General features: G+C 38.3%; 1 protein-coding gene across 4 annotated transcripts in view; it reads right to left on the minus strand.

Annotated features, from left to right (window-relative positions):
- Positions 1-27105, minus strand: part of SORCS2 (sortilin related VPS10 domain containing receptor 2) — a 558809-nt gene that overhangs the window by 110139 nt on the left and 421565 nt on the right. For all 4 annotated transcript variants that reach the window (XM_054065304.1, XM_054065302.1, XM_054065303.1 and 1 more), the window contains exon 4: positions 1743-1907. In XM_054065304.1, coding sequence (XP_053921279.1) covers positions 1743-1907 — 165 coding nt within the window. The remainder of the gene's footprint in view (positions 1-1742; positions 1908-27105) is intronic.

The following is a 27105-nucleotide window of genomic DNA, read 5'->3' on the forward strand; positions in this document are numbered from 1 at the left end:
GCAAACACATCTAATAGATCTTATAATTCTGTTTATTACCACTCATGCAATAAAAGTGTGTAATCACTTTTTTAAAAAACTAAAAATGCTTTTCTGGGTTTTACCATTTTTTCATCCTTTCAGCTTCCAAATGAACAACCAAAATCTAGTACATCCCTGTCAAGTTTTAAGAAAATCTAGAAGCATTTATCTAGACTCACTGATTAGCTGACTGCTATTCATTATAACAGTGGTAGCCAGAAACAGAGAGTAGAGATTTGATGTAGTAAACAGATTAATCCAATCACATTGACTGGATTTGCATTCATTTATAGTGTCAGCTACAGTCTAGAGCTTTACTTAAAGAAAATCTAAGGTTCTGAATGAAGGAAAACCACATATTTTGCAATATGAAATAAGCCCTAAATCAAATCAGAAGTTGTGAGAAAGGCTGTGATGCTCCAGTAAACAGAAAAATCTGATTGCCATTTATGAAGAATGTGATCTTGTATTCCTTGTATTCTCAAATGCACTTTTGTAAGAAATCGTTTGACTAACGGGAGGTAATTTCTTCTTCTCAGTTTTAGATTGATACTACTTTCTTTAAGTGAAGGTAAAGTTACTTAAGTCAAAAACCTAGAGTATACCATCTCCCTAGGCCAAATTCAGATTGACATTATCTCTCAAAACCATTGATTTTAGTACAGTGACTTCTTTTTATCTCAAGTTGGAATTTTGATTTTCAGCTTCTCCTTTGCCAACATCACTTAATCTTCCTCTCCCCAGCAGGCCAAATATATCAGATCTTACAGAAAATATAAGCAGGTTATTGACCCAGTTATAGTCAAAGGCATCCTTCATTCCTACACTTATCACGTGAAGATTTAGGATTTGTCCAGTAAGTCTTTATGGTGTCTCACAGAAAGCCTGAGAAAGTCTATCAGATTGCCTAACCCTTCCTGCTACTAATGCAGAGCTATTCTTTATCAAATATTTTACATTTTTATTCTCCAGTTTCATTTTAAATGTGGCAAATAATAGTATCACTATGGAAGATGATCCAAGTATAAATTGCCTGAACATCATGCATAAATCATCAAAAGACAAAGTAAATGCTTCACTTGGTGCTCTGCCCTCTTCTCTTTCCTGGCAAATATATCTATCCATTTGCTGTGAGTGGTCACCTTCGCCAACAGACTTCTTTGGACTCTTATGTTTAGAGTATATCTTTGAAATTTTTACCATTTAGTTTTTCAAGACATTTGATCTTGTAACTATACAAAATTCAGCATTATACAGATTCAGTGATTCCCAAAATCCTCTTCTGCTGTACAACTGTGCAGTTTATTTTATGTTACTCTATTTATGTGCCATGAACAGCCTTCAGAGGGCCTGTTTCACCTTTATTAACTTTCGACTACACTATAAATTACGAAGCAATTGCTTTTGGTCACATTCTAGGGTGGAGCACATTTCAGTGGTACTATTTAACTGTACCATGCAGGAGGATAAATACTACCAATATCCATTATCAATTAAAAACACTAGAATTGAAATTACCACACAAAAAAATATCTGGACATGAATACAATAAATATGTAAATAAGCCTCTCAAAAAATGAATATGGTTTCCTTCTGGACAACTGATATTTCATAAAACCTTATACTAATCAACATATCAGAACTGTTTTTTATCACCTTAACAAAGTAATTCCTAAATTAAATTCCTAAATTCAAACAAATGCAGTATCTTCAAAATTTACCTTGCCTTCCTTGGTGTAAGCAAGTACTTTATCTTCTTCTTTTGGGTGAAAAAGGAGAGTTTCCACAAAGAAAGTAATTGGTTGTTTCTGGAAAGTGGCTCCTTCATCTGTGCTTATGAAAAGGCTCTGGTCACGGTCATTATGGGAAGAACTTACAAGAATTATCTAAAAGACAAAACCGACAACATATATTCAGAAGACTTGTTTTCTCTATTATAAACAACATAGCCTTATTTTTCTTAGGTGAATTTCAGATTTTGTGCATAACCTACCTATCAAAATTTGCAGACATTAAACTCAAAAGCATCTAAGAGATAAGGACTGCAATATCCTATTAATCTTCCCTGAACAGATCTGTGAATATTAAAATCTATACATTCTCCTGTAAATCACACCAAATTGATCACAGTCCTCATCTCTACTGAAAATGACTGTGTTGGATTTTGGTCCTCGTGCAAGGCCACAGGATAAATCTTCAGACTAACCGAAAAAGAATTAATACTAGTAATGACTCATTTTAACATGTGCATACAAATAACATCACTTTATCTAGGGAGGCCGCCTTTATAAACACTAAATGTAAAAATAATCACTATTCTATCAAGACGATGCAGAAGAAAGAACTAGTTCATAATATCTCTGCATTACTTCGCTTTTCTTCTCCTGCTGACACATTTTGGATAAGATGGCAATTCACTTTGATGCAGAAAAATACGACAACCAATTATTTTCACGTCCAGATAATACCTTGACTCAAACATAGCAATAGCTTGAACTGTCTCGCTGTGTGAACTTCCTGTCAGCCCTCCAGCTAAAACAAAATTCTCCCCACATATTTCAATCAGAATTTCACTGTTTTCAACTTCTACACCTTTTGCAGTTGCCCTGCGTGTTATACCATGATTCTAGAATTACCGATGGAGGATCCATTTTACTGTCTTTCCAGATCAAAGAGGCTCAGTTTGCATTCAAAAATGTGCCTTTATACACTGATATCCTACAAGCAAAACACGCTCTATTTGGCTCACATTTCAAAAACAATTAAAAAAAAAATCCTGAATTCAAAATGTATTTAAAATATTCAGCAAATGTTGCAGAAGACATCACTGTGATATAGTGACTGGAGATTGCTTACAGAGGTAAATGACAATGAGCTGTGCAAACAGAATTACAATAATGTGAATACAGAGAGGGAAATACATTAGTCAAAACAGTAACATTTTTATGTAATCACTTTTTCACAGTAAAGCAGAAGTTAAAAATTTGTAATTGATTATATATTGACAACTGGACAGAGTTTTTACTGCTATTGATCTTGGGAGGAAATTTATAACTACATTCATAGATGCTCTAATTTGATAGGTTAATTAAGCATACGCACTAGTACCTCGTTTCTGCGTAGCTTTCATATACCTAAAATGGGGTACATATTGAAGTACATTGCTGAGCAAGAGAGAGACTTGCACATATATTTCAGCGTCCATGGTCCACCACTAAAAGCCCTCACTAAAGCATACATTAAGCCAAACCTACTTCTATTAGCTGTGTCACTATGTCAGTAAGAAAAGCAAGATAATAGCCCATTTTGATTTTTTTAATGATATACTTTACCCAAGAGTACGAAACGCTGTCATTTTTACTGGAAAGCCTCTATAAATGGGACATTCACAAATGCCATTTTTTACTCCCAATGTATCCAATAGCTTCCTGTCTCTCGGTTATCTTTTCAAACAGTACCTGTTGAATAGCATTCAATGATTCTTGGAACATGCTCATTTAGCAGGTTTTCTGCAGAGGCCATGACACTAACCTAAAATTGAATGTGCTGTAATGCACTGTCCTGTCCCTCTGCTTGCATCGCAAGGTGGAGTGAAGAAGCAATTGTGCCCAGCACAGAGGTTTGTACTTTCTTTACCACACTGCTTTCTGCAACTCAGGCTCAAAACATTTCGTTTTTCTTGTAAATAAATGAATTAAAACTATCTGCATGCTGAGAAAGCAACTTAGTACTTATCTCTATTAGTTCCTGGACAGATTGCAAAAAGAACGACCTGGACCTGTGCTAAATTAAACTCCACAAACAAGGCTGCAATGTGAGCTCCACAATTCCTGCTGAAGCTTGTCTCCAGGCACATCCTCACATTTTAACGTATGCACAGGGCTGTCCCTGAGACTCATGCTTAGCTTGCAGTGTGAACAAACACTTCGATACTGTATCACTAGATAGAGTATGACAGTAATTCCATATACAAAGCTTAATAACTCCAGATAGTCTTCTAGTCCAAAAACCATTTTCATTAAATGCCATTATCTTCATTCTCTCCTGCTAATGTTTTTAAAAATGTATATAACTAAGAAAACAAACCGGTATCATAGAATCATAGAGTTACGAGGTTGGAAAGGACCCACTGGATCATCAAGTTCCACCATTCCTAACAATCCCTAAACCATGCCCCTCAGCACCTCATCCACCCATCCCTTAAACACCTCCAGGGAAGGTGACTCGACCACCTCCCTGGGCAGCCTCTGCCAGTGCCCAATGACCCTTTCCGTGAAGAATTTTTTCCTGATGTCCAGCCTGAACCTCCCTCGGTGGAGCTTCAGGCAATTCCCCTTGTCCTGTCCTCTGACACTTGGGAGAAAAGGCCAGCACCCTCCTCTCCACAACCTCTTTTCAGGTAGTTGTAGAGAGCAATAAGGTCTCCCCTCAGCCTCCTCTTCTCCAGGCTAAACAACCCCAGCTCTCTCAGCCGCTCCCTATAAGACTTGTTCTCCAGCCCCCTCACCAGCTTCGTTGCTCTTCTCTGGACACGCTCCAGAGCCTCAACATTCTTCTTGTGGTGAGGGGCCCAGAACTGAACACAGGATTTGAGGTGCGGTCTCACCAGTGCCGAGTACAGAGGGAGAATAACCTCCCTGGACCTGCTGGTCACGCCGTTTCTGATACAAGCCAAGGTGCCATTGGCCTTCTTGGCCACCTGGGCACACTGCTGGCTCATGTTCAGTTGGCTGTCAACCAACACCCCCAGGTCCTTCTCCAGGCAGCTTTCTAGCCAGACTTCTCCTAGTCTGTAGCACTGCACAGGGTTGTCTTGCCCCAAGTGCAGGACCCGGCATTTGGCCTTGTTAAACCTCATGCCACTGGTCTCAGCCCAGTGCTCCAGCCTGTTCAGATCCCTTTGCAGAGTCTCCCTACCCTCCAGCAGATCCATGCTTCCACCCAGTATGATACATATTGCAGAAAAGGCATGAACTGCACTTGTACAGAATGGCAATCTCTGGACTACAGCGCTCTTGTCTTGCTTTCTTTTTCTGGTCCAATAAATTTGACACATCCAAATATATCAAAATTTCAGTTTCAAAATAATGAAGAAATAAAAATTATAAACTTGGGAGCAGTTTTCACTGTTAATAAGCCTTGAGAATAGGCACATCTAAGTTTCATAATGAGGACACAAGGGCAGCTTGTAGAGAACATAATTCTAGAAACTGAAGTAATAAGGAAAATGCTACCTATAATGAAATGCAAACACACTGATATTTGCTAATGCTCTCCTTCAAAAATACTATGTATCTTTCAGAGTTAAATCTATCAGAAAAAAAGAACCTAAAAACTGCAGACATCTAAGCATATATGGCAGAATTCCTAACTATTTTCACATACACGTTATAATTCATTTAATGAAATATTTTTGAATTTCACTCAGTGTTCTGATTTATATTTCAATAGTTTAAAGTGATCGTTACGTGCCAGGCATAGAGATTTGCTTCCCACAGCTAACACACTGGGTGCTCAGACTTGCCTGCTGGCTAACACTATTGAGGAAAATATTCCAAAGTAAATATAGTACCTATATTAAATGCTTTCCATAAAGAGTTTTATTTACTTTTTAAGTGAAGTAAATAGCAAAACCTTCCCTCTAGCAGCTGCTGAAGAGAGGCAACTGGGATATACTATCTGGAGAGCTAACTAACATATATTTCTGAGGGTTTTAACTGAAAAGAAACAACTACTTGCTTGAATAATTGGGTATCCAAAAACCAGAAAACATTTTAATCACATCTAAATCTCACTTGAGCTTCTTTTAAACAAAAGCATTTCTCCTTCCTGTGAGACTCTTCTATATTTTTTTAGTAAACTGTAACTTTATATTATGTGCCCTGACCTCACTTCTTAATCACCAATCAACTAAATAAGCCACAACAACACATATATACATTCAGATCAGATGTAAATCTGCAATTTCCAATAGTTGAGTAGAGCTAAAAGAATATTTCAAGGAGATAAACTATCCCATGGAATGTAAAGAAAATGAGTAAAAATAGGATATGTTATAGATCAACAAGGAGGAAAGCAAAAAAAATATTTCTAATAAAAATGAAAAATACTACACCATGCCAACATATGAATTAAAGCATTTAAAAAATAAAGAAAAGCTCTGGTTTTCATCATTTCAGGAAAAGTTAGTGAGGCAGAAGGTAATACACAAGCCAAAATAAATCTGAAAATAACATAGTTAAATCCGTTTATTTAATCTCTCTTTCAGGACTGATTGACCAATATGCACATCTAACCATTGCCTCTGCTGGATGAAATCACAATCTGAGCCCCAAAGGATAAAAAGACTCTGACAGCTTAGGCCACAGTAGTTTGCATATCATACTTCTTTCACTATTACCATGAAGACTTAGAATAATCATAGTGATTACTAGGGAGTCTTAACTGTAGATTTGGCAGCAACTCAAAGCTATGCTGTAATTTCAAGTGGCAATAAACACAGGATATTAACATGCATCATTTGCACTGTGTCTGAAATATAACCCTCCTCCCCTCAGTTTAGGTCCAATCAAAATGTAAACTCAAGATAAATTTGATCTTAATCAGCACTTTCTCTAAAACAAGGCAATCTACTAACGTATTACAATTGTGCTGTCTCTTTCACTTTCAGCAACTGGTCTCAATTTTAATTCTAGCTTTCATTTTCCTTTCTGTTTCTCTCATAATAAAAAAGGAAAGAATAAAAAGTCAAAACGTCTATCAAGAAGAAATTTCTAGACTCACAGCATCTGATTGGTCCTGCATATGGGGCAAAACAACCCTATGCAGTGCTACAGACTGGGGGAAGAGTGGCTGGAGAGCTGCCTGGAGGAGAAGGACTTGGGGGTAATGGTTGACAGCCGACTGAACATGAGCCAGTGTGTGCCCAGGTGGCTAAGAAGGCCAATGGCACCTTGGCTTGTATCAGAAACGCCGTGACCAGCAGGTCCAGGGAGGTTATTCTCCCTCTGTACTCGGCACTGGTGAGACCGCACCTCAAATCCTGTGTTCAGTTCTGGGCCCCTCACCACAAGAAGGATGTTGAGGCTCTGGAACGTGTCCAGAGAAGAGCAACGAAGCTGGTGAGGGGGCTGGAGAACAAGTCTTAGGAGGAGCGGCTGAGAGGGCTGGAGTTGTTTAGCCTGGAGAAGAGGAGGCCGAGGAGAGATCTTATTGCTCTCTACAACTACCTGAAAGGAGGTTGTGGAGAGGAGGGTGCTGGCCTTTTCTCCCAAGTGTCAGAGGACAGGACAAGGGGGAATGGCCTGAAGCTCTGCCAGGGGAGGTTCAGGCTGGATATCAGAAAAAAATTCTTCATAGAAGGAGTCATTGGGCACTGGCAGAGGCTGCCCAGGGAGGTGGTCGAGTCGCCTTCCCTGGAGGTGTTTAAGGAACGGGTTGATGAAGTGCTTAGGGACATGGTTTAAGGGAGTGTTAGGAATGGTTGGACTCGATGACCCAGTGGGCCCTTTCCAACCTGGTGATTCTACAATTCTATGATTTGCCACACAAGATTTTTTCAGTGAGCGAGAAGAGACACACCATTTTTTAATTCTATAATCAGAAACCAAGACATCTCATATTCTACAGCACTCTAAATCACCCTTGAAAGAAGAAACTTCCTTTGGGCTTACTAAGAAATCAAAATACAGAAATTCTTCATGTAAGCACATAACAGATATGCACTGAGAGGCCAAGTGTGCCCAGGAAGCACCTACACCTCTTCAGTTATCTTCAGTAAACTGAACTCCCATTGGATATCGAGGATTTGGCTAAGGGGATTCAATCCTAATGAGTGCTGGACTCACTCCAGCAAAAACCTTAATGATGCAAACTCATGAGCCATCCTCACTTAGGTCAATTAATTTCCATTAAGAAAATGTAATGTTAATGTCTAGATGAAGGTTCTTAGCTAAACTGGAGATGAGGCTGCCAGGCATGGGGCAGCGCAAAACTCCTAACAAGACCATCCCATAAACCTGCAGCCTACTGCAAGGTTTTGAAGACAAATATTCTTCATGGCAGTACTGCCAATCTCAGGGCAGCATTCACAGAGCTTTACAGCACTCCGGTCACATCCTCAACATTTTTCAGATTAAGTCACTAACTCATTTGTTTTTCTTGTTTTTACGATTTACATTATTTATGTGTTATTAGATGTGTCTGGCTGATATAGAAATTACTCTAGCTCTTGGTCCCAATTTTAAATGAGACGTTGCTTCTCAGACAGTATTCATAAAACACACAGAGTAGACTGCCACTGGGTTATAATTTTTATTTTGGACGGTATGAAAGACTTGATCACTCAAGAGTGGCAAGATGCAGAGTGAAATATAGTTCTTTTACTCTCATAGTAGTAAAAACAAAATCTAAAGAGTAAAATAAAATGCCCTGCAGACAGCAGTTTAATCTTCTAGATTTTCCCTGGAAGTTGCACCCAAAACCACTCCTCACAAATGTTAGTTATTAGTGAATTATTCACTAATGAATCACCAAAAATTAACAAGAGCACAAAAATCAGCAGGTGTGTGCAATGTGCAACTGAATTGCATAAATACACATTGAAGGAATTCATAGCATACAACTTCTCATGGTAAGCATTCACAGCTTTGTCTAGAATTCGTATTAATATTCTCTTGAAGAGCCCCTTTCAAGCTGTCACACAGATGCATTTCAGAACAGCAACTAGTGTCTATGAGAAGGGAATGTGGGAATGCACCTGAGAAATATCCGCTACACTGATCACATAATCTCAGGACACAATCAAAAGCCATATGAAGAATCCTGGTGGGTCTAATCGAAAGCTTGTATAACAGTTTCAGCTCCCTGGTGTTGTGGTCAGCTCATTAATCATTTGGAATATCACAACTGAAGCTGTAATATTATTTATCTAGTACCAGCAACATATTAGGCACTTTAGGATGTGGAATGAATGTTAAGTGGTTAGGGTCTTAAAGTGAGCTGGCTACCAACTGGAGCACTTAGTAACACATGAGACATGCTGAAGAGGGAATGAACACCAGAGTTGGCACCTTAACAGAAAGGTGTGTTCAGAGCAACTGAATGGAGAACAACTGGCTCGCACAGCAGCGAGGCAAACCTGAAATGATACAATCTGATTGTAAAAGGAAAAAGTTTTGAAATAGATGGCTTTCCTCCAGGACATTCACTATAATGGAAACAAGTTTAAGGGTGGTTATGTATCATAATAATGAATGCCCGCAGAGAAACAACTACAAAAGTTCTGACTGATGTTGATGGACAGCCTCAAAATCCCGCCCTGTTGCACTTGTTGGCAACCTGTATACATACATGTAAATCTGTCAGATCTCTATAACCTAACACCTCAAAGATTCTGACTATACCAACTCTTTAGGATACCAACTACAGCTCAATTCTTCATTCTTCTTATACAGAGAAATGTCAGGTAGGATAAGCAAGGTCATCATCACCTCTTCCTCCACAGAACAAATCTCATCGTTCTATAACCCACTGGAACCCAAGAACTGTTGCCACTTGACTAGTGTAGCAGGACAAATTTTCATGAGGAATGCTCCGTTCAAAAAAAATACAGAGCAATAACTCGTGCTATCAGCTCAAGAATTCCAAAGAACTGCACATATTGAGCAAATTTGGTATTCCTGTAATATACTGAGAAAGGTATAAATATGCCAAAGGTCACAGCAGAGGGAAAGGAGAAACAGTTCTCGAAATATTCATAGACACTAAACACATTTTTTTTTCTAGCATTATTTGCATATATCTTGCAGAGCTAAGATACACAGATTGTTTATCTCCTGCAAAATACACTGGTGCTATTATAAGCAAGTAGTTAATTAGTAAGGAATAACTTTAATCATCCAGTGGATCTGTTGGCACAAGCTGAACTTACACTGAGATGGACATAAGTTTTATTACATATCTAAGGTTGACATAAAGGAACTTAATACTGTTTCTTATGGATACTACTTTTCTGTCTCTGTTTAAAACGTAAACAGAAGAGTCCTCTGGTCTTCCTGCAAGGTCCCATGTTAATCTGGCTATTACTAATTCTTCAATAAATATGTTCAATTAATGTACCCTTTGTACAGTTCCTACATCTAACAATAGCTAAACTTAACCATAGAATCATAGAACGGTTTGGAGTGGAAGGGACACAAAAGATTGCCTAGTTCTACCCTCCCTTGCCATAGGCTGGGACCTCTCCCAGTAGATCAGGCTGCTCAAGGCCCCATCCAACCTGGCCTTGAACACTTCCAGAGAGGGGGCACCCACACCTCCCCTGGGCAACCGGTTCCAGTGTTTCACCTCTCTCATCATAAAGAATTTCTTCCTAATGTCTACTCTAAATCTTCCCTCCTCCATTTTATAGCCATTCCCCCTCATCCTATAACTAAATGCCCATATACGTGTATATATGTATGCTTGTGTGTCTGTGTGTGCACATCTGCAAATACACACAGATTCGTACAACCAAATGGGCTACAATCCAAGCTGCTGAAGCAGCTGGCTAAAATCACTGAGTTTTGAAAGGCTCTAGTGTTTGGGAGAGGTTCCTGAAGATAGAAAACTAATAAACATCATGGATGTCTTAGCATCATCTACAAGATCTCTCAGATGTGTCTGACACTGTATTTTGAATATGCCCATCCCTGTATATCTGAATGGATAGCTGGCACTAGGAATTGAGTTCTTAAAGTCATTACCCTTCAGGAATAGCCTGCTTCCTTTTGAGAAATGTACTCGCTCTTATTAATGGAGGTCTGCGTTAAAGATTGAACAGCTCTTCTCTCCTAGACCACAGAGGAAAACAAACCTGGGCAAAGAGCTGCTTTGAGCAAGTCTTTCATACATAAGGCACAACTGATTATGTGATTTTAAAGAGGAAAATGGAAGGCAGAGGAGAAATGGTGGTAGGGCAAATGCTGGAAAAACATTAATTATTTTTTTGCTTGAATTTAGCCATATCTCCATTACGTATGCGACAAACCTTAATTATAAAAGCTCTTGCTATTGAAATATTTCCCCTTATCTTTGATATCCAGTCCAAATGCGCTGGAAAAAAGCCCTTGAAAAGCAGAAAGGAAATGTCTTTTAAAGTAATTTTTGGTCCCATTAGGGCGAATCTCATTAATAGAAAAAGGACTTCACTGAAGAATAGAGCTTTTATATTCAGAAGCACACAGCACTGCTGTGCCTGATTTTAGCAGCACTGTAGATAATAAACCTTTCTCCATCAGGGCTTATATTTTTGCAGTTGTAAAGTAACCATTTTATATCAAGATAGGGTTTTAGTCACTTACTGCACTAGTTTTCCCCGGGTGTACTTAGGATGAGTGTTGATTGGAACTTTTGAAAGCTGATGTGTAAAACACTTTTTTCCTATTGAAAAGTTTCATTTTGCAGTAACTAAAATGTATTGCTGGAAACTTCCACCAGCATGATTCCTAAGGCCTATGCAGGAATTAGGGCACAAGGGCACTCCTTCTGGGGCTGTTCCACCATACGCAGATCCATAGAAATATTTGTTGGGATAGAGACACTGACTTTATCAATCATTTGCTAGAGCACTTGTGTGTGTTGTTGCAGGAAAGAGCCAAGGTATCTTCCCAGTCGAATGCTGTGATTACTAAACCTCAGGCAGTTCAGTACATATTCTCACATATATGAGAGAGAAAATGCTGCACATCAGCAAAACCAAGGCAGAAACAGAACCAATTTTCTTTTGCTCATTTGGTAGATTAGCAAATTTTAGGGGCAGCAGCTCTTAATTCTATGTTTCTTCCCAAGTGTGCTATTTTGGCTCTTTTTCAGTACATTTTAATGAAAAGTTGAATAGTGAATTGGAAAGTAAATGAAATGAATATAGAAACATTTCTACTAATCCCCCTTATCTCACTTTTACTAATATTTTATCATCATGAAAAGTTTGTAATTAATCAAGGGCCTTTGTAAAAAAAATATATTTTACCAAAAATTAGAAGTTGGAGAGCTCAGATCCTAGTAGTGTGTTTACAGACACAGAGGCAGGTAGGAATATTTTAGGAGCTTTTTCTCTTGGCAAGAACACAGCTAGAGATTCAGCTACAAATTAGGGCTGATACCGAAAGAGAAAATCTGGGTGATATCATTTTTCCTTCAAAGACAGACAGCTACATGGAGCTCAAAAACCGTCAGACTGGGATTAGTCTCAAGGTACTAATTCTGTTCTCAGTCAGCAGGAGCTTTGCAAATTGACCATTTTGCAAACCCTGTGTCTGACCCCATCTAAAGCAGAACCCAAATGAAACATTGGTCTTACCACCATGCTGGCGCATACAAGATTTTGTATATCTTGAGGCTGTAACTGTGCTTCATATATAGCACAGTTTCTCTACATTTCACATCAATACCAACAGAATGGAAATAAAAATATAAATATGCTTACAGATGGCGTTAAAAGGAAAATGGAGGAACTACAAAACCAGAGAAATTCAGGAACGGAAACAAACTATTGAATAAGATCTACTAGCAAGAACAATTGCACTTCAATGAAGAAGGGAAAAAACCCCTCTGCCAGTCTCCTCTAAAACTCCATATTGCTCATTTTTTAATTTCATTAGCAGAAAGTCCCAGATACCATACAAGTCACTGCATTGTCTCAAGCATATTAGAAGTATATATGGGGCTGCTTCCATGAATTTTAGCAGTTAAAAAAGCAACTCCTCCTTCTCACACCCCACCTCCAACACTGCCAATGAAATAAGTAATAATCACGATAAAATGTTTACATTAATAATAGGAGTTATTCTTACGTACAAAATTAACTTACTGCAATGTAAATTCAAACTTTCAGTTTTAAGTACCATCTACTTCCAATGACTGAATAATAAACCTCAACCCTTTACTGTAGGCTAAGACCATACTAAACTGATGTTTCCTGTGTTCTCCATACCTCAATGTTAACTTTCGTGAGGGAAGAACACTTTACTGCTCCAGAGCCAATTTCTAATCTCAGCTGTGAAGATGTGCAAGTATTTTATTAAATCTGCTGGTCAGACGGCATGCACATACGTAGCAGACAGAATATAGACCTTTAGGTCTTCCCATCTGAACTGACAATCTTGAGAAACCTGGGTTGAACAGAAAGAATAAACACAATTCATCTCAGCTGATATTTGTTGTTCTGGGATACACAGTTCCAGTGTTTGATAGACCCAGATAGACACTGCATAGGCATTGAATAAAGCTCTGTGACGTGGAAGTTGCATGTTTTTACAGTCTTTCCCTTTCTTTCTTTGCTTTCAAATGAAGACGTTTTATTTCTAGGAAAGAACTTCAGCTCATCCCACTTTTTTTCCATCACTTTTGCCTATATTCCTCAGATCATCTGTTGTGCTAAGGGCCAGGCTGTGTGTCTATTGGCCAGTGTAACTTCACGAATGTCAAAGAGAAGAGAATAATAAAAATATATAGGTAAGAAGGGACTTCTGAAGGTCATCTAGTCCAACTTCTTCCTCCAGGTAAGGCCAAGTAGAGCAGACAGTTCAAGATCATGTCCTCTCTAGTCCTCAATATCTCTAAGGATGCAGATTCCAGAATCTGGATGGCCAGTTCTAGTAGTCAACCACCCTCATCATAAAAAGTTTTTTCCTTGTAAGCTGTTGGCGTTTCACGTGTTGCAGCTGATGTGGTTTTCTTTACCTGTAGTTCACACTGCTGAGAAGAGTCTGACTCCAGATTCATGCATAGCCAGCTTTAGACAGAAATAGGATCTCTCTTGAGCCTTGCTAAGGCTGAACAAGCCCAGCTCCCTCAGCCTCTCCTTGTGTCACTCATGACTCAGCTCTGGATGTAGCTGCCCTTCCACTGGTCTCCCTCTGGTATGCCAATGCCCTCCTTGTCCTGGGAAGCCCAAAACTGGTTGCAAAGTTCCTCAGTAGAAGTGAAGGATTCCTTCCCTGTAGTACAGAACCCTGTTGGCTACACTCTTTCCCGAGTATGCAGCTAGGTTTCTTTGTCATGAAGGTACATTGCTCTGCCCTTGGTAGTTCAATGAGGAACCCCAGATCTTTCCTGCAAAGATGCTTTCTAGCCACTAAGCCCCATTTGTACAGTTGCTGGAGTTCCTCCATCCCAGAAGGACAATTCTTTTGCTATTTGCCTTTGTTAAACTTCCCATGTTTCCTACCAGCTCATTTTTTCCAGCCTGCACAGTGCAATGTGATTCTGAAAGCATCATCCTGAAAAAAAAACGTGTAAATGAAGGCACCTAGCAACTGTTGTTGTCTCAACAACAGCCACCTCATTGTCCCCCACAAATGCTGCTCCCTGTAAAAACCAGAGCGAAGGGCAAGCAATGAAGCCGGGAAGATGAGACTGCTCTCTGGATTTTTCAGAAGTTTCTGTCTGTCTTATTGCCTAGGTAGTGTGGGGTCTATTACTCCCCAACAGTACAAGGCCCTAAGATTTTGATAAGGCAGGAATTCCAATTCCTAAATCAAAAGGATAGATTCTACCATTAATTTTATAGCATCAGTTATAATAATTAGGAATGTTTAATTGCTCCTCTGTGTTCAAGAACATGCTCAAATGACCTTTTCTGGCCCTTAGATTTGTTTCAAAATTTGGGGGTTTAGGGTTTTTTGTTTTGTTTTTGTGGGTCTTTCTTTTCCCCCCTCTCTGGTGATATTAGCCCTGCAAACAACATAATTATCTTCTTATGTTTATAAAATCCTTTCCAGACACCTTGTCTTTCAACTCTGCTGTTTTAATCCATTGCAACCCTGGACCACAACTAGACACTGATAAGAAATATAAGAAGATTTATATTCTTTTCTATCAACTATATTTGAGGTAATGCTCCCAAAAACTCAAAAGCACCATCAAATTTGCTGTAATACAACACAACTAACTGGGTAGAGGCTGGGTGTTGTGAGTTAACCATAAAGGATAAGATATAAAAAAGACACACTAGGAGATATGAAGAGCTCCTTTCACATAATTAAAAGTTAATTAAAAACTCTCAGTATAATCTATATCCAGAAAAAATGGCCTTCTGTCATTTCTACAAGTGACTTTCCTGAAAGAAGCACTCATCTGAGACCGCAGCCCATTCCAAAAAAGTAAATAGAAATCACACAATGATCAATAGTACTTCCCAGGTGGCATACTAATTTACTAACAGTTCTTGATAATTTATTGCAAGTTAAACAGTTCAGTGACAGGCAGAGACGGGGGTATTTACTCTCTTGCCTGACAGTGTCTCACAGTCAAATCCACCTCGCCTCATCAGCTTGCTCCTAGGCATTTGTTTGAGAGAATTAATAAGCAGACAAGAAAAAGTTTGCAGAGGAATAGACTATAACTCATTTATTGCTAGTGAAAACACAAGGACCTAGAGGACTTAAAAGACATCAAAGATGCTACATTTACAAAAAAAAACCCAAAAAAATCCAAAGCATCACCAAGTCCTCCAAAGCCTCCAAACCAAGAGAAAGAAAGAAGCCTCACTGAACGGGAAAGACTGATCAGGTGATGGCTATTCCGCTAGTTAGTAACAACTAAAATTTCTGTTAGTTTTAGCTGGTGTTGACTGTGGACGAAACAATACTGAAATTAAGAATCATAAACAAAGCAGCAAGAGGATCTCACCATCTGAAACATGGTCAGCTTGCCTACAGACCTAGCTAAGGTTTCAAAGGCTTCAGCACATCTATTTCTCTGTCAGCCTGCTTACAAGTTGCTCAAGGCAAGACTGTCTCTCTGCTTCACATCTGGACAGTGCCGAGCTCGTTCATACCTTTGCCTGTAGGCACAACCATGATAAAAGCAAATAAATACAGCTGCAGAAAACCAGACTGGTGACAAAGAGCAGTGAGAGTTGCTGAGCATTTTTAGAATTCAATTACATTTTTTTAACCCTTAGGTGAGTACTTAGTGACTTTTAAAGAGACATTACATTTCTATGGCAAATTAATTCAAATGAGATACACATTGCCAAAGACCATTAATTTCATTCATAGAAATACTGATGATTTACTAGTGGAGTGATTTGCAAACTGCTAAGCACCAGAAATTCCCGGTTGTATCTTCTTTCATGCTTTCCACAATGTTCAGGGAAGTTAAATCCACACCCACAGAGAAGCCCAAGTCTACTAAACCTCCTATTCTGATTTTCTTTTTCAAGGTTTATGACTAGGAAAAGGTTTTGGTACCCTGGAGCTATGAATGTGACTTTGCAAATAATCGCAGCAGTGGGTATTAATGAAAGGTGTGATTCAGGCAGTTACAACTGCTGCAACCAAGGAAGGGGAGAGTAGAAGTGAACAACGCAGGTTCTTGCCTGAACAGTCTGTTGTGGCACCATGCTATCTGACAGTAATCACTGAGCCATTGAAAAGTTGAACTGTTCACCTGGAAAACAAGCTCTGACTAAGAAATGTTAAATTGCCAACTAACGGTTGAAACACAATGAAACAAGAAGTTGAACCTATCTATCTTTTTTTGTTCATTTGTTTGTTTATTTGTACTGGTCTATGTCAACTCTGGGCAATGGTAAATCCCTAAATCCCTGCAAACTCTCAACACCAACCCCAAAACATAAAACCTTAGGTAAGATCAAGCCTCAGCTAAGCGCTGCTTATCTGCCCCTCGTATCACGCTCTTTCTGACATCAGGAGGCTCTCCGGTTCCTCTGCTGAACAGGGCACAGGCCATCAGCACAAGTATTTACAGAACTCCAACCATGTAGGGCAGCTGCAGCATTATGCCAGTATTTTTCTGATGCAAAACTATTGTTGGCCACTCAGTTGTTGAATATACATAGTCTTTGTTTTTTGGCAGAATTTGAGAATTTAGATTAAGGCAACAAAGTTTCTCAGGGAGTACGGAATCAATACCTGATATAGATGAAATACTTTTCACTGAACTGCAGCCATGTGGCTCAACATAGTGCAGATTTGGTTTTCAACTAAAAATCAGTTCTACATAAAATTCATTCCTTAATCCCACTTTTTTTTTTTTTTTTTTCCACTAGTAGAATGAGTGTGGACAGAGTCTTTACATGTCTGCAAGGCTTGGAAAATATTCATGGGATACAGATATTTCTACTCTATACTGTCGTTACTGTCCAAGATTTACCATGTTCATTTTGTTCTTCCAACATCCAGGTACGCCTCTTGATTTCACACCATTATTCAAGTCTAAGTAAAACTGCAAGCTGACAAACTATTATGGAAGAAGGAGAAGAATGAGCAGTATAGGCTGTAGGCAATTTAAGCATTAATATAAGCATCTCCATCAAAACTTGCAGTTAAAGTGATTTCTGTGCTGTCTGTATCTTCATCAGATCTAGGCTCTCCAGGAAAGCACTTGATGGTCTGTAGTTCTCATTACATAGCACAACAGCAATGACCGATCCTGTAATGCTCCAAATTCTCATTTAATAAAATATAGTTTGATTTTACAGAATCATAGAAAGTTTTGAGTTGGAAGGGACCTTGAAGATCATCTAGTTCCAAACCCCCTGCCATGGGCAGGGACACCTGCCATTAGATCAGGCTGCCCAAGGCCCCATCCAACTTGGCCTTGAACACCTCCAGGGATGTCAGAAATCTGCCCAAACTTGACTTCGGAACTTTGCAATGCATTGCGTTCTTGTGTCAATTCCCAAATTCAGCTATTGTATTTTTAGGCAAAATAATCAGTTGTGACTTTTGTTAGTCCATATTCACTTTGTTAAACATAAGAGGGGAAAAAACCATCTTCAAAAGTTTCACTCGCGGAGGAGTACTTTTTTCAATACAGTGAAGATAACAAAACAATTTACTGTGAATGCTGTAACATAATACAAGGTATAGTAACTTCTGTCAAGGTACAGTAACTTCTTCCCAAAGCACACTGCACTACACAAACATAGATCATGGCTGCAAAAAGCACACAGCCTTTTCTCAACAGATTGGTAATAAAATTACATGCTTACAAAGCCTTCCCCCCAACACAATACCCTAAAGCTATGCCAATTCTGCCATATTTTAGGATGAGTGTCTGCAACCTCTCAGCTGAAGGTTACACTCTGGAAAAGGAACAGCAAAAATGCCTGCTCTGGTCATAGACAATTTCAAATGGCTGCACAGATAGTTCAAATAAGATTCAACAGAAGATAATTCTCAGATCCCAACAAGGATGTGGCTGTGATGGGCAGGCAGCAAAACCAGGCATTCAAGACTCAGGATCTCAAGCTACATTTGAGATTTTCTTCACAATTCACTATAAGACTTGGGGGACTGTTTACTTCCGTACTTTATAATACCCATCAACACAACAGAGAAAATACTTATGTGCATTATAGGACTAAGATGATGGAATCAAAATGTGACATAATATTAAACTGTCCTCTGCTGTAAATACTTCAGAATATCCCTACTTCCACTTCTCCAAAGAACCACACAGGTTTCATCCTGTGTGGGTTTCATCTCATTGTCAACGCTGGCATTTTGACCATTTAATGTAAAACCATTGCTGTACTGGGCAGTACCAGTAGCCACTGAACAAGGGAACAAATAGTATGGTGATGAAAAATAATCACTTGTGCTGTCAAAAGAAGTCTCAAAAGAACATTTTCCATAAAGTATGTGTAATGTCTACCTACTCAACTTCATATTTCCCTATAGAAATGTCAGAGCCAAATACAAAGACCATTTAATCTACTGAAGCTCAGTGTAACAGACACAAAGCTTTAACCTGATAAACAAAATCCATTGCTATAAAACCCGGTTTGATCACATTTGCCAGTGTAAAAAAAATGTGGCTAAAGCTATGCAGTCATAATCTATTCTGATCTTTTAAAAAAAAGTTGAAGGTAGAGGTCTATACTGTCCTTAAACACTTTAATATATGAGGTGTTTTAGTGAAATAAGTAATCAAAAAATGGTTTGGGTTGGAAGGGACATTAAAGATCATCTAATCCAAACCTCCTGCTGGAGGACACTTCCCAATAGATCACGTTGCTCATAGCCTCATCCAGTTTGGCCTTGAACACTATGAGGGATAGACCACTCATGACTTCTCTGGGAGACCCATTCCAGTGCCTCACCATTCTCACAGTAAAAAAAATTCTTCCTAATATCTAATTTAAATCTCCCCTCTTTTGTCTTAAAACCATTATCCCATTTCCTATCCCTGCACTCCCTGACAAGGAGCCCCTCCCGAGCTTTCCTGTAGGCCCCCTTTAGGTACTGGAAGGCTGCTATAAGGTCTCTCCAGAGTCTTCTCCTCCCTAGGCTAAACAACCCCAACTCACTCAGCCCGTCCTCCTATGGGAGTTGCTCCAGCCCTCTGCTTATCTTCATGGCCTTCCTCTGATTTCACTCTAACAGACCCATGTCTTTCCAGTTCATCCTCTACAGCACACCAGCATTCCATGACTTTCGTATTATCCAGGGGTGGTTAATTCAATGTGAAAAGTTAACACTTGTATTAGCCCTCCATTTCCACCCCTATTTCTGACCTGAAAGTTACCTATTTTTAGATCTAATAATTACCATGAGCACTTTCATCACTCCAAAAAAAACCTAAAAAAATGCAGAATCACAGCATTCACCATTATATACAAATTCTGAATGCACCGTTCTTGAATTATTCTGTTAAAAGGAACCAAAAGTCACAACACGTCAAATCATGCTGACTACAAGTCTGTGTAAACCATTCCTTTCTTCAGAAAAAAGGTCACTCCTTAAGCATTGTGAGTTACCAGTGTTTCTGTATGCTGACCCCTCTATCAGTTTATTTGAATTAACAGAACTATATAGTATGATCACAGAGAAACCCTTAGAAGTACTTTTCAAGGATGCACTTGTGCATAGTTTCCATATGGAGTTTTATTAAAATATACACACTGTACCTTGGAGAATGCAAGATCAAGAGCCCTCCTTGAAGATGGAAGAGAAGACACACAGGCTGCTTCTCAGCCTTCCCTCAGACCAAATCGCAAGAAAACTTTGTCTTCTGCAAAGACAAACTTCACCCGTTGGGCTAGGGACTAATACAATCAAGAATGATTTCAATACTGACAGAGTCCCACTTCAAGTACCTAAATAAATACACGGTTTGCAACTACTGATGAGTCATCAGAATATTTGTTCCCCCTCACCCCCCAGTATCTGTTCCATTCTGAACAGCAATTCAGAAAGCATTAAGTGTGTACCACGGCCTTCCATCTTGAAATGGTCATTTTGTACAAGGACAAATGGCTAAAATAAAGGAAAATCAAGTATGATTCTTACTTCACAGCAGTAATAGTGTGTTCCAATGCAAGTGGAAATATATACCATGGCAGCAAAATATGGCAGAGAAATGCAGCAGTGTAAATCATTCTAAGATTTAAGTTATTTTGGTTTTATCTACATAGAAAATGGATTTATTAGAATACTTTTAAGAACCTTTGAAGAACAGCATTTGGCTGCTTGAGAAATATTATATCCCAGTGTGGCTTTTTTTACAATTAGTGTAGTCAAAAATTGCATGAAACCTTACAAGTCCTGCTGCCTTCTGAGTAATCTCGGAGGATATTACCATTACTCATGCCACATAGACAGCTCCTCCCAAGTCATAAACAACTGTAATCAAGGAATGAGTAGAAAGCGTCAAAATTTATCTTCAGATTGGACTACCAAAATGATTTCCTTAATTACCTCAAGAGAAGTATAAAAAAAAAAAAAATTGCCAGTAATAGAAAAGATTTTTCTTCATAATTCCTATTCCATGTATAAATAATTTTCATTTTCACCAAACTGGATCTCTCTTTGCCTTGTTTTCTGTAATAAATGCAGATACAAAATGAATCTCAGTCTTAACTGAGAACAATACAGGTGCTTTTTCCCTCCTTCATCATGTCTTTACTGTCAGTCTTAGTTATTTAATTTCATGTAGAACAGAACTTGCTATACAGAGACAAACTATTTTTTACATTTCAATGGTAACTTTTTAGCTTAACCCAGCTACCTGCTATTCAGACACATTTATTTCATTATTTTCTTTACAATGCTGAAGTAACACATATCCTGACATTCAATAAGGAGCGGCACTGTAGGTAGCTCAGCTTGACGTGGCTAAATTATTGACATGAGAGTTGCTTCCTGAATCACTCATCAAAAGCAATCTCCAGCTCCTGTCAACTTTTTGCTCGTGCTCTTCCTTTCTCTCCCTGCTCCTGCACCTTCCTTGATTGCCCTTGGAGGAAAAATCTTCATTTTTCAACCCACTCTCACTTGGTCCTTCCTTTGTCAGAACCAAATCTAACACTCATGCTCTTTCTAGCTTTGATTGACACACATACTTGTTGTCTTCTAAGAAGTCCCCAACAAATAAAAGCATTTTTTTCCTACCCCAGAAGACTAAAATACAACAAATGGATCTGAAATTCTTCTGAGTACTTCTGTGTCTCTTTACCAATCACAGCAGACTAGAAATGTAAGCACAGAGGAGAGACAGATCTTGCCCTTCAGTTGTAATGTAAAAACCAAAATAGATTAAAATACAAGGGAAAAATACTACCATTGCTCTCCACGTAGTGAACTGTTGGGGAAAAAAAAGGCTAGCTTTAAAAAAACTTAGTGTCTGTGGAAGCATCTAAATAAAGAACTGGTTTTCAAATAATGCTGAGCATACACCAACTCATTTTGTGACCCCATGAGTACATTTTGCAATTATGTCAGAACTCAGTACTCTAAGCTTTTAAAAATCTGATCTTAATCACAGGCACTAAGCAATTTTGATCCTTTCTCGCCTCTTCCACTTCTCCCCAAATTCACTCCCAAAAGGATTTTGTAGATGCAAAGTCTGTTGCAGAGCAGAGAAATAATGCAGTGTGTTTTCTGTTTCACTCAAGAACTTAATACCACCCATTTCTTAGTTTCACATATATATATATATATAGTAGCTAAATACCTGTTCTTAACATGTGGCATTAATACCAAGCACTCGTAGTCTGGGGACATCACTTCAGAACACCATACTGTTCTTAATGAGTAACAACTTATCCCTTCCATCAGATGAAAGAGAAATAGTAGTTTCTGATGTGGGATTACAGCTGTGATGTCGCTGATGGAAGAATATTCTGTTTAATAGAATGACCTTTGTTAGGGAAGTGTCAATTGTGAAAGGCTTCATTAAAAAGAGAGAACAAATGAGCACGACAGAAAAGTCCTTTAAGAAAGTTAGACTGTCAGGTTTTCTCTGAGGGAAGTAACAGTTCTTCTCATAGTGCTGTGTGAACTGAATTATATTTGACATTTATTCCATCTCAAACCTACCTAAAAATTACACAGTCAATCAACATTCATTAGAGTCAAGAGATAGGATTTATTAAAGTGGTTTTCTCTTCTGAATTTCACCTCCTTTTACAGATCTTCCATCAGTAACTTTCCAACTTGGCACCATTCAAGACAGCCAGCTTTCTACTGATCTCTATGCATAGAATATCCTTGTTTAGCATATTTTATGAAGGTGGTATGTACCCATTAAATTTCAGATATAAATGTAATTGAGAGGCAGGTATCATTGCTGATACAGAGGTGAGACAGGTGTGCACCACTGCCCTTTACTGAACCTATTCAAGCATTTGCAACCTACAGCTATCAGTTATTTACCACCAGGGCTTTCGATTGAGAGTACAAAAGGTGTAGCATTTGAGATTCTTATCCTGTCTCCCCGGTTTCTACCTCTTAATCAAGTTTTGATAAGCTATCACTTGTACAGCAGGTTGTGAATTTAAAGATAAGACAATAGAATCAACTCAGATGTGCTCAAATCATAACAGTGTTTTAGTGCAACGAACTTGGATTGCAGTATGATAACATTAAGCAGTGTTCCTGTTCAAATGCAGAGCACGCTTGAGAAACTCAAGTAACTGAAAAACCTGAAGGATAGAACTCTTTATCTCTCCTTCTGTAATACAAAAAAAAGACAATTAAGCCATATAAGAAAACCATAAAATGTTTTGCTGTATGCCTTAATATCAACTTCCAGCACCAGATAGTGCTCTAATATGTACTATGAGGCTTCCATTTGTTAGAAGAATTGATGTAAAAGGCAGATTGCAACACATATGTATGCAACTGAGTCAGTTATGCATTAAATTATTGACACCAAACCATGTTTACAAGTACTCATTTACCATAAAACTATACAGCAATTTCTATATTTTCCCTAACTACAAAAACCTCACAGATTCATACCTTTTAAGGCTAGAAGAGGCCACACAGTCTCTTACATGTGCCACGTGGCTGAAACTAGAGGTGATAGTACTTTAGATTTCTAACCACTTTTACACTGGCATAAATTTCCTGGCTTGCTGGATTTTCCCCAGATTGCTACTAATTATCTACTTAATATTATGCTGCCCATACTTGTTTACATAAAAACATTCTCATTTAGCATAAAATTCCAAAGTGATAGGACTATCTCCTAGTTCAGGGTTACCTGAATGTGTTCTGCTTTTGCTGTAAAACACAGTTCACCTCATGAAGCAGGACAATCCGAAGATCAAGAGGGGCTGGTGAAGGTCATATTAACACCATCCTACTTGGCATCATAGCAAATGAATCCCCCACAGGGAATCTAGGAAACTTCATGATTATCAGAAGATACTGGGACACTATTAGCATTACAAGTAACCTCCACTCATCTCATCTCTACATTAATGCAATCATATTTCAACTGAAAAAACGTCTACAGCTGTCATGGAATACCATTACCAACATTAGGAATTGTAGAGGCGGCAGCAGCAGCAAATAAGTGGTGCTCTTGAAGTACTCTACATTTTTCGCCTGAGGCCTATTCCATGCCATTTTTCTGTTGTGACTAATGACAACAACACAATGAAGCACTTTGTTTGTAACACTCCGATCTGAAATTCCCACTTTTTAAAACAAGCAAAAATTCCACTTTACATAGCTCCTTCCTTTAATCTCTATCTTAGATAATGACCTCTGCACATCATCCCAAAAGATTCCCTCTGGCTTTAGGACAACATCTGGGGGGGGAAGAAATCCTACAATAAGATGCCAGATACATATAGCTGTCAGTCTGCCAGCTGAACTGTTCACTAAACACCTTATTCTTGGTTGAAATCCAATGACTTTCCATGAATTGTAATGGAGTCACTTTGGAATTAATCTAGAATAAGAGCACAATTTGCCCCTTAATGACATTGATTTGAAAAAGGGAAGTAGTTTTATGTAATCAATCTGAACACTTGCTTTTGTAATCAGCTTATATATTCAGACAGGGTATATGACTACTACCAGATATTGTACAGATACATTCTGAGAGAAGAATCTGTTATAATTTCACATTTTTAATCAAGGTGGCAGGAAAAAAACACAGAAGAAATGAAAATAAGATTCCATCTTAGCAGGTAATTCATAAAAGGAAGACGGAAGAGAAGCATGAAGTTTGCTGAAGTGTGTTTTCAAAACAGATTTAAAACAGTTAAACCTAATTTTCCCAAAAAAATTCCAGAGAAAAATTCATTTTTGATACATAGAAGGTACACACAGGGCATGAAGTAAACCAGCAGTCCACTGAGCACATCCTTAACACCATTTTAGAACAGGAAATGGAAAAAAAAAGGCAAAGTGCAGGATGTCCTCTCAGATTTAAGGAGGATATGAAGGACCTGGGTGAACGATGAAAATTAAGACACCAAGCCCTTCCCAACGAGCCCTGTTGTGAGAATCCACCATTGAACAGAAACAGTTGCTCGAAAATCTCACAATAAGTATAACTTGGGCATACTCTCTACTGAGTTACTGAGCACTGGTATAATTTTTATTGTTTTGCTAATTTCTAATTTTGCTGTAAAAAGAATTTCCTGCAAATATTGCATCATTAATATGTAGGTAAAATTTCTAACAGCAAACAAGTTGAGAAATAGCACCAATTCAGAAACTTTGCAGATAGTGAACATCATGTTATATTCATAAAATCCTTAGTTCAGAAGTAAGGAACTGGACGGCATAACGTGTAAGGTGCTTTGGCATATTCATAAACAGACTGGAAAACTACTGAAGGAAAAATAAATCTGCAATCTATTATCCTTATACAAAGCAGAAATATGGAGAATTGACTAAGATATCTGATTGTATGCAACTCAATGGCAGTAACACTGTCATGAACATTTTCAGTACGAGGAACTTTAACTTTGAACACAGTCCTATGTGCAAAATTAACCATTTATTGTATAAGAATATTAGTGTCTTGAATAGTATGATTCAAATTTTGCAATTTACATTCTGAGCTTCTCTTAGCATTTTGAAAGTATCTTTGTGTGATGTCTGTCATTCTAAGCCAAATTACTTTGCTCAGAAAATTAGGCAAACTGCAAGTCTTGGAGCTTGATGGTTTGCTGCAGACAAAAGTCTGGCAGTAAGAAAGATTCTTCAAAAAATAATGGTTATTTTAAATCTTTGAACAAAATTTCTGTAGGTATAAGGAAAATATAAGAGCCTTCCAGCCTTCTTTTTCTTCAGCTTGGTTAAGGACTATGGCATGGAAATTTTACTTTTCTACTCCTTTTCCGTGCATAGAAAACAAAAAACCAAAACCAAGCAAATAATGGTTCTTCAAAGAACTGGTCCTCAAAGGACATATACTGCACTATCTACAGTTTTTCAGCTTTCCTAACTATCTGGGAACTGAAGTGTTTTTGTAATCATAAACTCATTAACTTTATTATTCAAATGGACATACTGTCAAGCATGCTCTTGAAACATTACGATGGATGACCATTTTGTCAGTGGCAGAGTAACTGCAATTATGAATGACATTTTTTAAAAAGTTGCATTCATAATTATGCATCCAACTAGATGCAGATATGTAATCAGATGTTTATAGGAGCAACGACTGAATTTTCATCATCAGTATGAACATCGGTTAGAGTTTTGTGCTCACAGAGATCTATTTACGTCTATACATACACGTTCAAAAATATGAATAAAGTCACCGAAGACTTGCTGAAAACAAAATATAGTCTTCTGGTTTCATACACATTTGGAAGAAAAAGAAACAAAGAATCAAGTTACAAAGAACAGAAAATGCTAAGATTAAGATTAAATGACAAAGAATACTCAACTGGATAGTGATTTGATTTGAGGTTTACAAACTGAACCTTGCTTCACCTGACAGAAAAACAGATGCACAAACATCAAGCAGAAATACAGAGATGTATATTTTCCCTAATATTTACAACAGAACCACTCATTTCCTCCACTGAAAGCATTTCTGTGTTGATTACTGGCCCATGCAACATGGCATGATGAAACCATACATCACATCTTGCTGGAAAGCAACACGTCATGTGTCATCCATTGCATCAGGTTGACCGAGCACAATTATATTTGTTTGGCCAATCACACACATAACTGCTCACATGGTTTGTGTGTTGCTATATCTGCAGTGTGCTGAGCTATTAGCATCAGAATATCTCTTTTTTTCCCCTTACCAGGAGAAGCCAAATTTTGATATGCTACCTCAGTATTTATTCCTTCCGTGTTCCAACGCATTCCTACTACCTTTAACAGAACTTGCAAGAAATCAAAATTAGAAATAAATACGAACACCTCATTTTTTTCTTGTCAGATCTTGTGTCTGATGTAGTACTAGAAAACCACTACTCTACATTTGAACTCATTTACCTCTTACTCTGTGAGCAGACTCAACGAATCCATTACAGTGATTTCTTGATGCTAATGTACACAATGAATAAAGTCATTCAAATTGAGCTCCAGCACAAGATTTGTTGATAATAAAACCACATCTGTTTTCATTTACACTAAAAGGAAAGACTGAAGGGGTAACATATCTACCACATTATTGTCCTTCCGTGTCAAATGGCTTAATGGCTCAGCAAAAGACATATTCTTCAGAATATAACCTAAAATATCATTGTCAAGTGTCCAGTTTGGGGAGATCAAGGAGGAGGGGAATGAAAACAAAACAATGCTTCCGTTGCCACATGTGCATGTGAAGCTGAAGCACATACAGCACCTGAGGAGAGATCCATGG

Source organism: Cuculus canorus, chromosome 4 (assembly GCF_017976375.1).
Source record: "Cuculus canorus isolate bCucCan1 chromosome 4, bCucCan1.pri, whole genome shotgun sequence".
NCBI classification, from domain to species: domain Eukaryota; kingdom Metazoa; phylum Chordata; class Aves; order Cuculiformes; family Cuculidae; genus Cuculus; species Cuculus canorus.